Source organism: Nannochloropsis gaditana (assembly GCF_000240725.1).
Source record: "Nannochloropsis gaditana CCMP526 unplaced genomic scaffold scaffold045, whole genome shotgun sequence".
Lineage (NCBI taxonomy): Eukaryota > Eustigmatophyceae > Eustigmatales > Monodopsidaceae > Microchloropsis > Microchloropsis gaditana.
The window spans coordinates 27,471-40,793 of NW_005803908.1; the positions used below are offsets into that span (position 1 = coordinate 27,471).

Sequence of the window (13,323 nt, forward strand, 5' to 3'; positions counted from 1 at the left end):
CCATTACTCAGAATTGCGAGGGTACAAGAGACACAAATCTCCTTGCTTCTTGTTTTTGTTGGATTGGCCCACTAAGTGTCTGCGTTTTTTTCGCGCAATAACAGCTCAGTCCCGGGCTTTGATTTCGAATGCATTGTTGTCATCACACATCCACATGCCAGGCGTCTCTACTCCATACTTTTTGGGGTACATTTTGAACCTAATCTTATTTTGTTCCTCTTCATGACAAGAGCAGCTACTATTTCTCTTCCTTTCCAATCTCATTCCTCCGACTTTCCTCCACCGCACTACTAGACGCGCATCTGTCACCACCACCCCCACCTGTGGCTTGCAATGATGAGCTGGGCAATGGCCTGTCGGGTGTACACATGCAATCGAGCATAATTAAACAAAACAATTTGACGACTTGGGAGCGCGTAGTAGGGCAAAAGAATGAATCCAATACTTCCCCTTCGCCTTCTCCTTCAATTCTTTCCCCCTGCATCGTCACCTGTGTCGTAATGAAAGTGGCGAGGGCATACTTCCAAGCATGCTGCGTAGGCAGTTTGTGTAGCTCGAGCGCAAAAGTAGAATATGTGCTCAAGCATCCATCGAAGCCAACACTAGATGGTAAAGTGGGGAAGGGATGGAGAGTAGAAGGCCGTTAAACATCGCTCACATTCGCCAGCTGGTTCCCCTCCTCATGATTGAGCCTCTTCAAATAAAGCACAGTGGCATGTAAGCTCAGACTCAAGCCCCGCTGGTCCTCCTTCCCTGTCTTTCCCCTGGCTCCCTCCAACCCGTTCTCTTCCCCCCTTACAGGAGCGCCTTCATTATATGCGCAGTCCTCCCATCTCCTCTGTCCTTGAGGACAGGAATGATAGTATCAAAAAAGGCCGAAAGAGTCGCCCCCAACACATTCGCGGTAAATGTTTGAAGGGGGAAGTGAGGGAGGATAAGGTGAATGGTCTGCACCGAAAGGGAGGGAGAAGAAAAGTGCGGGGGGGGAAGTGTCAGCAGCGAATTTGGTGTCGAGTACTTGCTTCCCACGTCCGTCACCTCTGTCAATTTACCTCTCCCTGCTCTTCCCCTATCTATCTATCTTACCGGATGCTGCGCCATGGCTAAAGCGAGCACGTAACGCAACGCTGCGCCTAGAGGGGCGAAGAGACAAGACAGCCACCGCGGTTCCATCTCTGAGGACTCCACGCTAGAGTAAGCGAGAAAACAAGGCAGGAGAAAGGGTTGCAAATCGAGGCGCAACGCGCAGGAATTTGAGTTGCTGAGTGTTTCAAGTCCATTGACAGGTTTACAGTCCTCTTTTTTTCCTTTCCCTCTGCCTACCCTTTCCTCCCCTCCTTACGTCTTGATTTTGATGGCTGCCAGAGCTAACAATCCGGCGGCCCCAGCTGTGTAAAATGACACCTCACCCAGAATAAACGCATCACGTTGGTTCGGTTTCCGGAAACTATAGATTGAGTACTCAACGTCGTCATCTGCATGATGGAGAAAGGGGGGAAAAGGGAGGGGACGAAATACATGAGAAGGCGTGCCCGGGAGTGTCTCGTTGAGTGCAGCCGGACGGCAGGTAGGCAGAGGAATCGCATAAATCATATCATAACCCTTGTGTGACTCCTCCCCCGACTGAATTTCCCGGGCCCCTCCTACCGTCCTCAGTGGGATTGAACCCTGGAGGCTGGGCCTGCATTTGGATGCCTCCTCCCTCTCTCCCTGCCTCGCTCCCTCCCTCCCTCCCTCCCCCCTGTTGCCCCAGCGGTCGGGAGTAGCTAGACGCCGAAGAGGCAGAGTTGGTAGGCCGTGACACCGGCTTTCGCTCCGGTGATATATACCTGTGCGGTTCCATCAAAGCCGCGCCAGAGGCAGCCTACCACGGAGTCGAGGCGTGAGGAAGTATAGACGGAAAGAAGAGGAAGTGAGAAGCGGATGACAGGGAGGAAAGAATGCCGATCCAAGGTCTCCGTCCTCACAAGCAAATGCCACGACATGTTAGTCACACCTACGATTTGAACGGCCTCCTCCGTACCTACCCCCCCTCCCCTCCCTCCCTCCCTCCCTCCCTCCCTCCCTCCCACCCTCACGCACCAACTCCTCGGGCAGCGGGCCAAAGAGCACCTTTCCATCCTCTTTTCTTCGCTCTTCCCCTCCTCCTCCTTCCTCCTCCTCTTCCTCTTCACTCCCTCCATCCTCCTTCCCCCTCCTAAGCCCCAGCCATGCCGTCAACCACGTCATACCGCCAGAAGTCCCTCTCCCTTCCTCACTCCTCCTCTCCTTCCTTTTCCCACGACGCGCACCCCACATCCTCCTCCTGCTCTCCTCTTCCTCTGCCGCGGCTTCCTCGTCCCTTTCAAGCAAATCTCCCTCCTCCTCCTCCTCCGGAAGGGGGCCGGATGGTAGATGTGTCAGTCCAGAGGGTGACTGACGGGGAGACGCCACAGAAATGGAGAGGGAGGAGCTGTCCGCGGGGGGGGAAGGGAGGGAGGGAGGCGAGGCTTTCTTGTCTGTGTCCTCGACGAGTTGGACGCGGGTAAAGCCACTACCCACGTCCATGCCTGGATCAGGGGAGAGCGAGGGGCAAAGATGGAGGGGTGGGGTATTCAGGATTCAGAGGAGCAGGAGAAAAAAGCGAGGTGAACAGAGGGGCGGAGGGGAAGAAGGAAGGGTCACCACATGGGTTGGGAAAGAAAAAGCGAGGGGCCGAGGAGACACATGCGGTTGAGAAGAAGGGGGCGAGGGAGGGAGGGAGGGAGGAAAGGGGAAGGGGAGAAGGGCACAGCGGGGCCAGGGGAGACGGACCATGGAGTAAGGCCAGGTAGGCCGTGGCAGCACCGGTCATGGCGCTGAAGATACCATAGGTGAAGGAGTCATAGACCATGCGATGCGCAACCACTGCAGACGATTGTCAGAAAAGGGGGAGAAAAAAAGGGGGCGATGAGTGAGGCCCGGAATGGGTGGGGCAAGAGAGGGAGGGGGCAGGGACCAGACCGCTGTTCCATCCACTGTAGGTGGTAATGCTCCCGCACATCCAGGTGGTGATGGCCACGTAGAGGGAGGAAGCGTCGGGCATGCTGGGGAAGGAAAGGATGCCGTGCAGATGCCTCTCCAGGAAACCCTGCGGGCGCAAGGGAGGGGGATAAGGGGGGCCACTTTGTGACAAATGCAGTCATGACACCTTTCGCCTTCCTCTTCCCACCAAGGGCACTATTTTGGCACGAGATGAAATTCTCGTGTCCCAGGAGGAGAGAGATGTTGCGCCGGACAAAACCTGAGGACGCAATGGCGAGACGTGAAGAGGAAGATAGGCTTACCCTGCATTCGTAGAGGAGACCCATGATAAAACAGCCAAGGAGATTCGCTAGGATGGAGGGATACATGGAGCTTTTGATATTCCCTTGCCTCGCCTAGAAATACAAGAGGGGTGTGCACTGAGGTCAGTCGACGGGGAGGTACGCCTTGCGAGCTCCACGGCCCGAGTCCGGTTCCTCCACTGCCTGGTCCGATGGCTGGGCAAACATCCTCTACAACAGTCGTACATCCAGCACGCCAGTATAAGACGTTACGTTCTTCTTCTTCCGGTACTTACATCGAGCTGGATGATGTATCTTTCTAGTTCGATCCGTATTATGTTCCCGATCATCGAAAACATTATGATGCCCGAGACAACACGAACAGTGACCCAAGAGCGGTGAGTCTGAGTAGAGGATAAAGGAGTGAAAGAGTCCTACGATAAGGATCATCTGTCTTCCTTTTCAAGGCGCCGTCAACAAGCTTTGAAATTGATAACGGGTTTATGTGATATCGTATCAAAGCGAAAGGAGGTGAGCGGCAACAAAGAAAAAACATGGAAACAAAAACACCTACCCGTGGAATACGTTGCGGCGAGGCTGCTGCCGGTGTAACAGGAGGCATGCCTGACGCTGTGAATGCCTTGCCAGCGTTGTCGCAGCTGTTGGTTCGCGTGGGACGAGCCGCGGGTAAGTCACGAATAGAAGGTTGCCAAGACAGTTCCTTGCTGTTGAGATCGACGCGCGGCGAGGAGATAGCCACCGCCCCGTAGGATTTCCCGTCTTTTCCCTGGTGGTCGAGCAACTGTGCACTCATTCTTCCACAAAGTTGTGAGTGACGGCGCGAGGAATGTGTCAATGGTGGCTAAACACCAAAAGCGTGTTGCTGCCTCGCTGAATCTGAAGCTGATGTCACAAAACACTGTGGCACGTCCGACCGCTCTGTGTCCGCATAAGGGCAGTGATTGAATAGATTTCCGCAACGGGACACATGGATGAAATCATATCGATGCTTTGAGTGCGACGCGTGGAATAAAGGTCGGTAATTTCGCAAATGTGTTCGGAGAGTGTGGGTGCCATGATTATCCAGTAAATGGAGATCCGATTCCGCATGCCAGAGGTCTGAATTGCGCTATCGGGGGCCTCATTCAACACAAGTAATTGGAGGACTTTCCGGATATTTTTAGGGGGCAATGTTCAGAAAGCACATCTGGGTGTAATTCAAAGAAGGTAGCAGGACATTTTGGAGGAAATCATGGAATTGTTGCCTGACCAGACGTTAATTTAGCTACGTTCGCATCCATTGTTGTCGTAATGCGTCTCTCTACATAACACAGTACAATGAGACGACCTCGATCAAGACGAAAGGATCGGTTCCACCGTATTTTGGGACTGAGCATGTTCCCTGTCGTTCTTTTCTATTATCCATCAACTTCGACTTGTGCGTGGAGGATACCTGCTGCCTCGCTTTTGACCCGTGGCAAAGCCGTCACAAACCTTTTCACTGCATGCAGCACGAGTTTTGGACTTCTTCTTCCCCATTCTTTACCTTTGGACATTAAAATAGCTCCAGATGTCTCTTCTACAAACGAAGCTGTGGATATTTCGTCAGCCATCAGCGTCCTAGGCGGCTACAGGATCCCCGCCAACCAGTACAGCACCTATCAACGTGATCTCCTCACCCTCATTCCTTCCCTCAGGAAAGAAAACGTCAAAATCTTTGCAGATCGTGCAGGAGATGATGGAGAGATTGAAGCCATTGTGCGTCAGCTCTCCAATGTGACACCAGCACACTCACCCAGAAAAATTATTCTCGTAGCACATTCACGAGGGGCGGCGGTGGCTGTCCGCGTCGCCGCCCGCCTAGCATCTTCACCGTTGACTCATGAAGTGCGAGGTCTTCTTTTGATTGATCCTGTTGATGAGCAGGAAACATATGACGCGGGAGGTAGTACGGCCCGCCTCAACGACATGGTTCCAAGCAACAGCGGCGACAGCAACACCCTCCAGCCCTTTATCTCCTCCACCTTACGCTCTTCATGTCAATCAGCCTTCCCTTCGTCCTTTCATGGGCCCACTTCCTCATGTCTTCCCCTTCTCCGGTGCCTTCCCCCACGCCTACCGGTAGTCATCGTCTCCCTACCTTTCACTGGCCTTAACTCTTATTACAGAAGCCCTAACCGCAATATCTGTGCCCCCCCCGAGCGCGACGCCCGGGCGTTTTTCAAAGCCAGCTCTTATGCTGCAGCTGCTGCTGTGGACGACCACACAGCTTCCACCGCTGGCAGCCGCGGGGCGGGCAGTGACGTCGGGAGACTTGCGATCGTCAGGACTTCTCCCACGGCCGGTTCCGATCCGTTTCCCGCGTCCTCTGGGCAATCGCCTTCGTCATCCGTGATCTCCTACCCCCTTCTGTTGACGCTTCCCTTCGCAGGCCACCTCCAGCTCCTCGACGACCGGCTCGCCTTGCCCTTCGCCGAGGTCTGTGGCGTTAGCAAGTCAATTCCTGACAAAGAGGTTCAAGCTGTGATCTCCGCTGTCATCGTTGCCTGTTGTGAGCATTGGCTGAAGGAGGGGGGGGGGCAGGATAAAGAACCAACACGAGTGGAAGCTTTGCGACAAGTGATGGACCTGAGCGCAAGGACTAGGGGGGTCAGGCAAGAGCTCTGGAATTCGATCACTTGGGGGGGGGAGGGGCCAGAGGCAAGGAAGTGATAGAAGAGTGTGAGAAAACAGGTGACAATGTACCTGACTAAGGGCGGAAAGAGGTCTGAAGATGGTAGGGCTGTAAAAGCGAAGAAGCGACGCATCGAGAAAGTGTGGGGAGCCCCCCCCCCATGTACATAGCTAAACGGGACAAAGGAAGCATGGATAGTGTAAGGACATCTTTTGATGCCCCAAGAATCAGTGAAGACCTCCAGTTTTGCGACTGGCGCCATTTCTGGCTAGCAGATGTTGGACGCTTTTTCCCTTTTTCTATGTTCAGAACACAAGTCTTTTTGCCCCGCTAATATACACAAACCACAAAAGCTTCCAATCAATGCTTCGAGCATCATTCATATCAAGCCAGACAATTCCTGCAAGCAAAATCGTTCAAAGGCCCTGGCGGCGCCATCCTCGTCGTTCGAGCGAGTGCTATGACCCGCAACTGCCTTCACGTGCCTGGGCGCGTTCCCCATGGCTACCGCCGTCCCCGCCATCTTCAGCATCTCTAAATCATTCTCCTGGTCTCCTATGGCAAGAATTCTGGATGTTGGCACGTCTAAAGCTTCCAGCAGCTTCCTCAGTCCCAATCCCTTCGAACCGCCGGACGGAAGGACTTCTAGCATGTCGTCTTGGGCCTTGGTGATGCTTGCCCTTGGCCCCAGAAAGCTTTCGAGGGCAGGCCGAAGGGATGCCATGAGGGGAGGAGGGCCGAGAAGAATAAGCTTATGGATGCTGGTGCTTTCTGTGCGGTTGGATGATGAGGGCGCCGGGGCCTGCGGCGAATGTGGGGTTCGTGAGGATGCATACACTGCTGTAGCCGCCACGGGAGGGGGCGGTTGTACAGAAGAGGCCGTAGATGTAGGAGAGGAAGTCGACGTAGTTACAGACACTTTGACTGACGGAGTTGAAGAGGAAGATGGGGCTGAAGCCGGGCCGAGGGAGTGGCACGACGCTAACAAAAACGCTTCGAGGGAGACAACCACCGGCATGGGCTCGTGTTGTTGTGTAACGCTCGCAATGGTCGCATCCATCTTCTCACATAGAATGCGATCTCCATTGAAGGCGATGAGGGACACGTTTCTCTCCCGTGCGAATCTCATCACGTCCAGCGCGACTTGGGGATCTAGCATTCGTTCATAAATGACTTCTCCACCTTTGTACACGATCAAACCTTGGAGATAGACCCCGCCTGTAGCCATACTTGAGGTGAGCTCCTCACCCAACGCGCCTAGCGCATTTCGAACCCCCCCACGGGATTTTCCTGTGGCAGGCACAAAGAGAATTCCCTTCTTTCGGAGGGCGCGGATGGAAGCAATTGTACGAGGAGAAATTGTGTGCGAGCTACCAAGGAGGGTGCCATCCACGTCGGAGGCAACCAATACGATGGGCGATGTATATGGATGGGAAGCAGAGGAAAAGGGAGATGGTGCTGCGGACGAAATAGATGATGATTTAAGACGATCTGTAGGGCGCATTGAAGATGGACGATGCGCAAGCCAAGCTGTCGATCTTACGACATGCACATGTAAATTTGTACGAGCAACAGCCCGAAAAGAAGAGTTTGCCATCATAACCGTTAAGAAAATGGTAATAGACATGTATCCATGCATCAGGTTCAAGAAGAAGAGGAAGAGGTCTTCTAAGCGGCTTGATCAGGGTGTTTGCAGGCAGGTGACCTGATATGTAATAAGTACATCATCGTTAGAAAGTGGAGGGAGTGCCAGATTGTCATATAAGACGCTGTCGCAGCGAAATTTTGCACATGTTTACGGCACTTCACTTTTTGCCACAAAAATTACTACTTGCTTCGGTTCATAAGGTGCGTACCAGTTAAAACTATTACAACTCCATCCATGCCAACTTGATATCTGACGGCGAGTTTTATCTAGCGAAGGGGGAGTGAATCGCGCTAAATTCCACTGATAGTTGTACTCTTGGGCAAGCCTCGAACACAACTTTCAGATACAGCGTCTGTGACGTGAAAATTCCTGATCGGCATTTTTTTCATGTATACGCGTTCTAGAGGATGCCATTGGGCATTATAGATGAGTTTTGCAGCAAATCGGGAGGGGAAAGACGGATGCACAAAATTGCGCGAGACGACACATGCTTGAAAGGAGACTAAAAGTCAACATTTAAAGGGCAGGAAAACTTCTCGCATAAGGTGCAAAACAGTGCGACATATTGTTATGGCGCGACAGTCGTTGAATGTCTTGATATGTCCTGACAGCAAGTCTCATTTCGTGCGTGCTTGATAACAAGATGATGACATAGCCGTGCTGGGCATTTCGGTCTCTGCCAAGCTTTCAAACCCTCGCTTGTTTGCGGCCAGGGGGCGCCCTACAGCAACTTACTGCACCCTGATCTGATTCGTTTCACACAATAATCGTGGCGTTTGATCCATCCATTGTTTGGCATCAAGTAAATCAAATGAATAAGTCTGCTTGTTTTGAATAATCTTTAATGGGTAATTTCTCAAATATTTATGGAAACCATGAGATAGATTGCCTATCTTTTTTGTGTTGTGCTTTAGCAGCTTTTGCAAGGATGTCGTGAGGTTAAAACGGTAATCGTTCACAAATCCTGATCAAAAATTAAGCTTAGTACAAGTCGTACGGAATTTCTCCCCTTTGAATTTGATGCCGGCATGTTCCGCTCGATAAGTGGATGCTTCAAAATTTACGTCGCTTCACTATGTCTGTAGCAAAGATATCTTGTCACATGATTCGTGTCAGGTAATCATAATGCCATAGTGGTCAGCAATTTTGCCTTGTGGTCAGTTTGGAGACCATAAGAATCCACTTATTTATCACTTCTCTGACTTTCGTCATCCCTTCTCCTCATACCAATGATTTTATGTATCAGCCTTTCTTATTTATCAAAGCCGCTTTAAAGATGCGTACATTTTCTCTCATCACATCTGCCACCGTTCTGCTCTGCGCGAGCGCCGCAACTGAGGTACGTGTTTCAAGGTCAGCGTGCAGATCAGGCCTGGCATCTGTGGGGTTTGGCAGCCCTGATCTCTACCTCCCCACTTTTTGGAGGTTTTTAAATCAGGGTTCATAGATGGATCGTTTTTTCACTCTCCCAAAGACGCTGAGCATCCTGGAACCAGCTCCAATGAATAGATCGTTCTTTCACTCTCTCAAATATCTTGAGAATGCAGAAGTTGGCAATCAACACAATATTCAATACTGTTGTCCCTACGTCTTCGCTCTCTAGCTGCACGCAAGTGTTACCTCCTCGCATATACATCTAACCGCACCTTTTTTTCCCGTGACGGCATGCACAGAACCTCCGCGGTTCGGAACGATCCCTTTATGTCGCCACTTATGGAGGCAATGCTTTCATGGGTAACTACCCCATTGACGCTTGTTTTCACTTCGAGCGGTACCCTGAAGCTAAATTCTGGTGAGCCACGAATGTGGACGAAGAGGGAGAGGGCGAGGAATGAATTCACAGCCTGATAAAAATTTCTCAAAGATCTGGAATTGAAGCGTGAGCCTGCATTGACCCTCCCATCTTTCTCTCCCCACTACCACTTTTAATTAAAATTGATATCCGTCCAGGGATTGCGATGGGAAAGCCGCCGCTGATTTCTTCTGCCACAAGGAGGGTTATGCGCGCTCCGTCGGATTCGATCTGACCAATTTTCGTGGCCTGAAACTCGCTTGTAAGTTCTTTTTCTGCCCATTATCCGTATCCTTACTCGTCCACGTCCCATTGAATGAATTGGTCGTAAGTCTCGGCTTTTTATTGATTCCACCATATATACATGTAAATTTTGTTATCCTTCTGACTTTTGCATCCTCTTCATTTATAGCCTCCCTTGTCGTTGGCTCGGATAAGGTCGTGGAGGCGGCGCTTCACGAGCCTGAGCAGAAGGTCATCACCAACGTGCAATGCGCCCAAGAGTAAACGAAGCCCCGCTGGTAAGACGGCGGCTACGGGCAAGGAGAAGACGGGGAATTGAGAATTTAATGTGATGTGAGCAGGACGACTCTTTAAATGGGTATAAAGGATGGAGGGGATAAAAAATACGTAAATGAAGCGTGCTGTGAACGCGGGCGCTTCGAGAATGGTAAGCAAATGATGTGGGCGACGCACATAGAGCTGTGCTCCGTTTGGAGAACGTTCATTTTCGGAGAAGGGTGTGTTTATGGGTCTGTATATGGGGGTTCACATTTGTGTGACTAAAATTAAGGCCGAGCATGACAGACCTTTGGCTCAGCTGGTTGAGAGGCAAAGGAGGCAAGCTCTGTCGCCTCAATAGTACCCCTACTCGGTGACGCACGCACTGGAGAAGTGGCAGAGATTCCAGTGATAACTGGTGCCCTCTGCCATCTTTTTAGCATGATGACACCATCTCATTGAAACCAGGGTGGCAACATGGCGTTTCAGACTATTTGGGCAGTGGAAAGAACCCAACAAATCAAGTGTGCGAAAAAGTATCTTGCAGAGTGTGGGGAGGATGGATCTGAGGAATTTTTCAAATCTTGCATTTTTCAGACTCGACACAACCCGTTAGAAGACGGGCTGCATGTCAGGGGGTTACTGAAGGGTTTATCAAAATTATAATCGTTTTCGGGTATAAAATGTTACTGGTGCCGGCCCGGTTGCTTTATGCCAGAATGTCGCTCGAAAAAAGTCTGACTTTTCTTCTTGCCTGCACTTTCTTGGCTTTCCCTTCGATGTCTGTCGCGTTCATATTGTGGTGGTCCTGGAAGTTTTACACGAGGCTAGTAAACGTACGGGGTAATGTATTCGCTTCATTTCATTCTATCATGCACGCCCGCAGGTGTCCTCCTTGCCCCCTCACCCACGCATCTTCGTCGGGCTCAAACGAACACCCTTTTGTTCATACTTTATTCGTAACCGCTCCCTTCCACCACTTATGCTTTGTTCGCTCCCTTTCAATACTTACTCTCCAAGCTTCCCTGTATCCTCATATCTTTGTGGGTTTATGGACTCACAAGGAAAGGACCCGCCGCTTGTCCTGACGCCGAGCGCATGATTCGGTCTATAAGGGCCACTGCGAACTCGGCGTCCTCCCCCTCAGCCGTTTTGCCTTGCCCTTCTCTTCTGTTCCCCTCCCTTCTCAAATCGACGATCAACACCAGCAAATCTTCCTCCGACTCGAGTTTTCCCTTCCCTCCATCCACACTTTCCGCCCATCGCAATGCTTGAAAGAGCCCCGCCGCTGCCTCTCTCACATCTCCTGCTTCACTCAAATCCATATAATGGGCTGCAAGTCCTTTTAATCTCTGCAAACGGCCCCCCATGTCCAAAATAACGGCTCGGCCTGCCAGTAGATCAACCCAGCTTTCTGTCGCTTGCAAAGCCGATAGAAGGTACGTGGGCCGATCAGGCGCGTAGTGCTTGAGACATTGACCAGGCGCGATCTGAGGCATGTTTTCGTCGTTTGTCAGGTCCTCTGTCCTGAGTTCCTTCGGCATGACATCCCCCCCAGCTTCCCCGTGCGCCTTCGCCTTGGGCTGCTCCTCCTGCTGCCGTGCGTGGCCCTTGACGACTACCTCTACACCTTTTCCTCGTAAGGCGGACTCCAACTGCGAGCACGTGACCGCTCCAGCCCTCAAAATCGTCACGCGTCCTTCTCGTGCGTCGACCTTCGCCACTGTTGACTCAATCCCAATTTCGCAAGCTCCCTGCCCTGCATGATGTTCTTCCTTCTCTTTTAAAATGAGCAAGGAGTGCCCCCCTAGATCTGCCTGTACATGGGCTGCACTTGTGGGACTGACATGTCCGAAACGATTCGCGGAAGGGGCCACTACAGGGACCGCCGCCGCCCGAAGCAGAGCGCGGGCTAAGGAGTGCGAGGGGACTCGCACCCCTACCCACCCTGTCTCGGCGGTGACAGCCGAGGGAATGGCAGCCGCCGCAGGTGCGACCAGCGTGAGAGGTCCAGGCCAGAAGGCGTGGGCAAGTGTGGATAGCAGATCTTTCTCTTTTTTTCCCTCTTCGGCCGCCCTGACCTCGACATGTGGGACGCTGTTATTGCTGGCCGCATGGTGGTAAGTGGTGTTCCCGCCGCAGGCAAATACCGACCAAGCCTCCTCAATCTGCGCCACATGAACGATGAGAGGATCTGTTAGAGGCCGTCCTTTCACCTCAAAAATGCGCCGGACGCTTTTCTCCAGGTATGCATTAGCGCCCAGTCCGTAGACTGTTTCGGTAGGAAAGGCCACCAAACCACCCGCGCGCAAATAATCACCGGCGCGATCCACATCACTGGTTAGCTCTGCTTCAATTGTAGGAGGGGAAGAGGACGTGGAAGCGGAGGTGGAAACAGTCATTTTATCCGAAGCGAGCAGGTTAAGAGGAAGAGGGGGTTTCACGCGAATGGGTGTGGCAGTGCTTCGAGTCGGTGAAGAAGCGAGGAGGGCTGCGACAAATACGGAATGGCGACGATAGAGGTAAGATGAATGGTTAAGAGACGATACAGTGAAAGCTAATCCAACACTTCTTCTGAAGAAGGAACCGTCGCGCCAGCTACTGATGCGCAGGCTGCTGTGCAAAAGACGGTGGTTCACTGTATTACAGATGATGGGAACCGCTTTTGCGCAAGGCGATCCTATTCAGGGGATAACCAAGGACAAATGTAAAGTGAGGTGTAGGACTTAGCGAGGCTTTCTTTATAGTAGGAAAACACATGAACAGGGAAAATAGCGTGACATGAAGGGGAATCGGGGGAGGAGATGGAAATATTTTCAACTTACGAGCCAGAAAACAACAGATACTGTAGGTGAGGACGTTTAATCTAGTACAGGCCAGCAACCCTAAGCGCATAGACAGAATTCACAAGCTCAGGGAGGAAGCTTCAAAAAGTTGCAAGCCACTTAAACTCCCTGAAATGAAAGGTACGGCTTTCCGTCGAGCTGCTAGTCTAAAAGCACTTCCAAGTAGCGCTTCAGAAAACTTGACAAGTGTACCTTGCCAAGTCCTCTGGACCTATATTTGACGGTTGTGCATGAAATGAGCGACTACTGGTAATTTGTCCCCGCGTGCTATTCTGTAACTTAAGCTCATCGGTCCCGGAGTAAAGATAGCTAATGGTTACGATGGCGTCATCGTGTTCCACGGCATCTCGGCAACCTCGTACCACCTTCCGAACTTGTACGCCTACTTTTTCTTGGACGCTATTATTTCGGGAACCTTTGCAACACAATATGTACGCTTATAGATCAATATATTGGAAAAATATTGTTGCGGACGTGGTAAAGTTCTTTCGGGAAGGTAGGCAGGACTGCAGAAATGTATGTTTGCTGTCCATACTTTCGAACAAATACACGGTCGCATTTATTGCACGCATTTTACA

The 13,323-nt window shown here is 51.6% G+C and overlaps 4 protein-coding genes across 4 annotated transcripts; 1 reads left to right on the forward strand and 3 right to left on the reverse strand.

Moving 5' to 3' along the window:
• Window positions 1-22: 22 nt before the first annotated feature.
• On the reverse strand, window positions 23-4,098 carry NGA_0249010 (uncharacterized protein; the record flags this gene model as incomplete). Its single annotated transcript, XM_005856088.1, has 10 exons — window positions 23-353; window positions 1,087-1,189; window positions 1,343-1,475; window positions 1,648-1,864; window positions 2,083-2,549; window positions 2,794-2,886; window positions 2,983-3,109; window positions 3,306-3,398; window positions 3,581-3,688; window positions 3,859-4,098. 10 exons carry the CDS (start codon window positions 4,096-4,098, stop codon window positions 306-308), a joined length of 1,629 nt encoding a protein of 542 aa, XP_005856150.1. The 3' UTR covers window positions 23-305.
• Window positions 4,099-6,337: 2,239 nt separating this feature from the next.
• NGA_0248800 (cof-like hydrolase) lies at window positions 6,338-7,462 on the reverse strand (the record flags this gene model as incomplete). Its single annotated transcript, XM_005856086.1, has 1 exon — window positions 6,338-7,462. The coding sequence occupies one exon, from the start codon at window positions 7,460-7,462 to the stop codon at window positions 6,338-6,340; it is 1,125 nt and encodes a 374-aa protein (XP_005856148.1).
• Window positions 7,463-8,847: 1,385 nt separating this feature from the next.
• Window positions 8,848-10,583, forward strand: NGA_0248000 (uncharacterized protein). Its single transcript, XM_005856079.1, has 4 exons — window positions 8,848-8,945; window positions 9,280-9,398; window positions 9,557-9,660; window positions 9,811-10,583. Exons 1-4 carry the CDS (start codon window positions 8,883-8,885, stop codon window positions 9,903-9,905), a joined length of 381 nt encoding a protein of 126 aa, XP_005856141.1. The 5' UTR covers window positions 8,848-8,882; the 3' UTR covers window positions 9,906-10,583.
• Window positions 10,584-10,948: 365 nt separating this feature from the next.
• NGA_0249400 (sua5 family protein) lies at window positions 10,949-12,964 on the reverse strand (the record flags this gene model as incomplete). Its single annotated transcript, XM_005856090.1, has 2 exons — window positions 12,725-12,964; window positions 10,949-12,301 (listed from the first exon to the last, which is right to left on the reverse strand). Exon 2 carries the CDS (start codon window positions 12,299-12,301, stop codon window positions 10,949-10,951), a length of 1,353 nt encoding a protein of 450 aa, XP_005856152.1. The 5' UTR covers window positions 12,725-12,964.
• Between the last annotated feature and the right edge of the window lie 359 nt (window positions 12,965-13,323).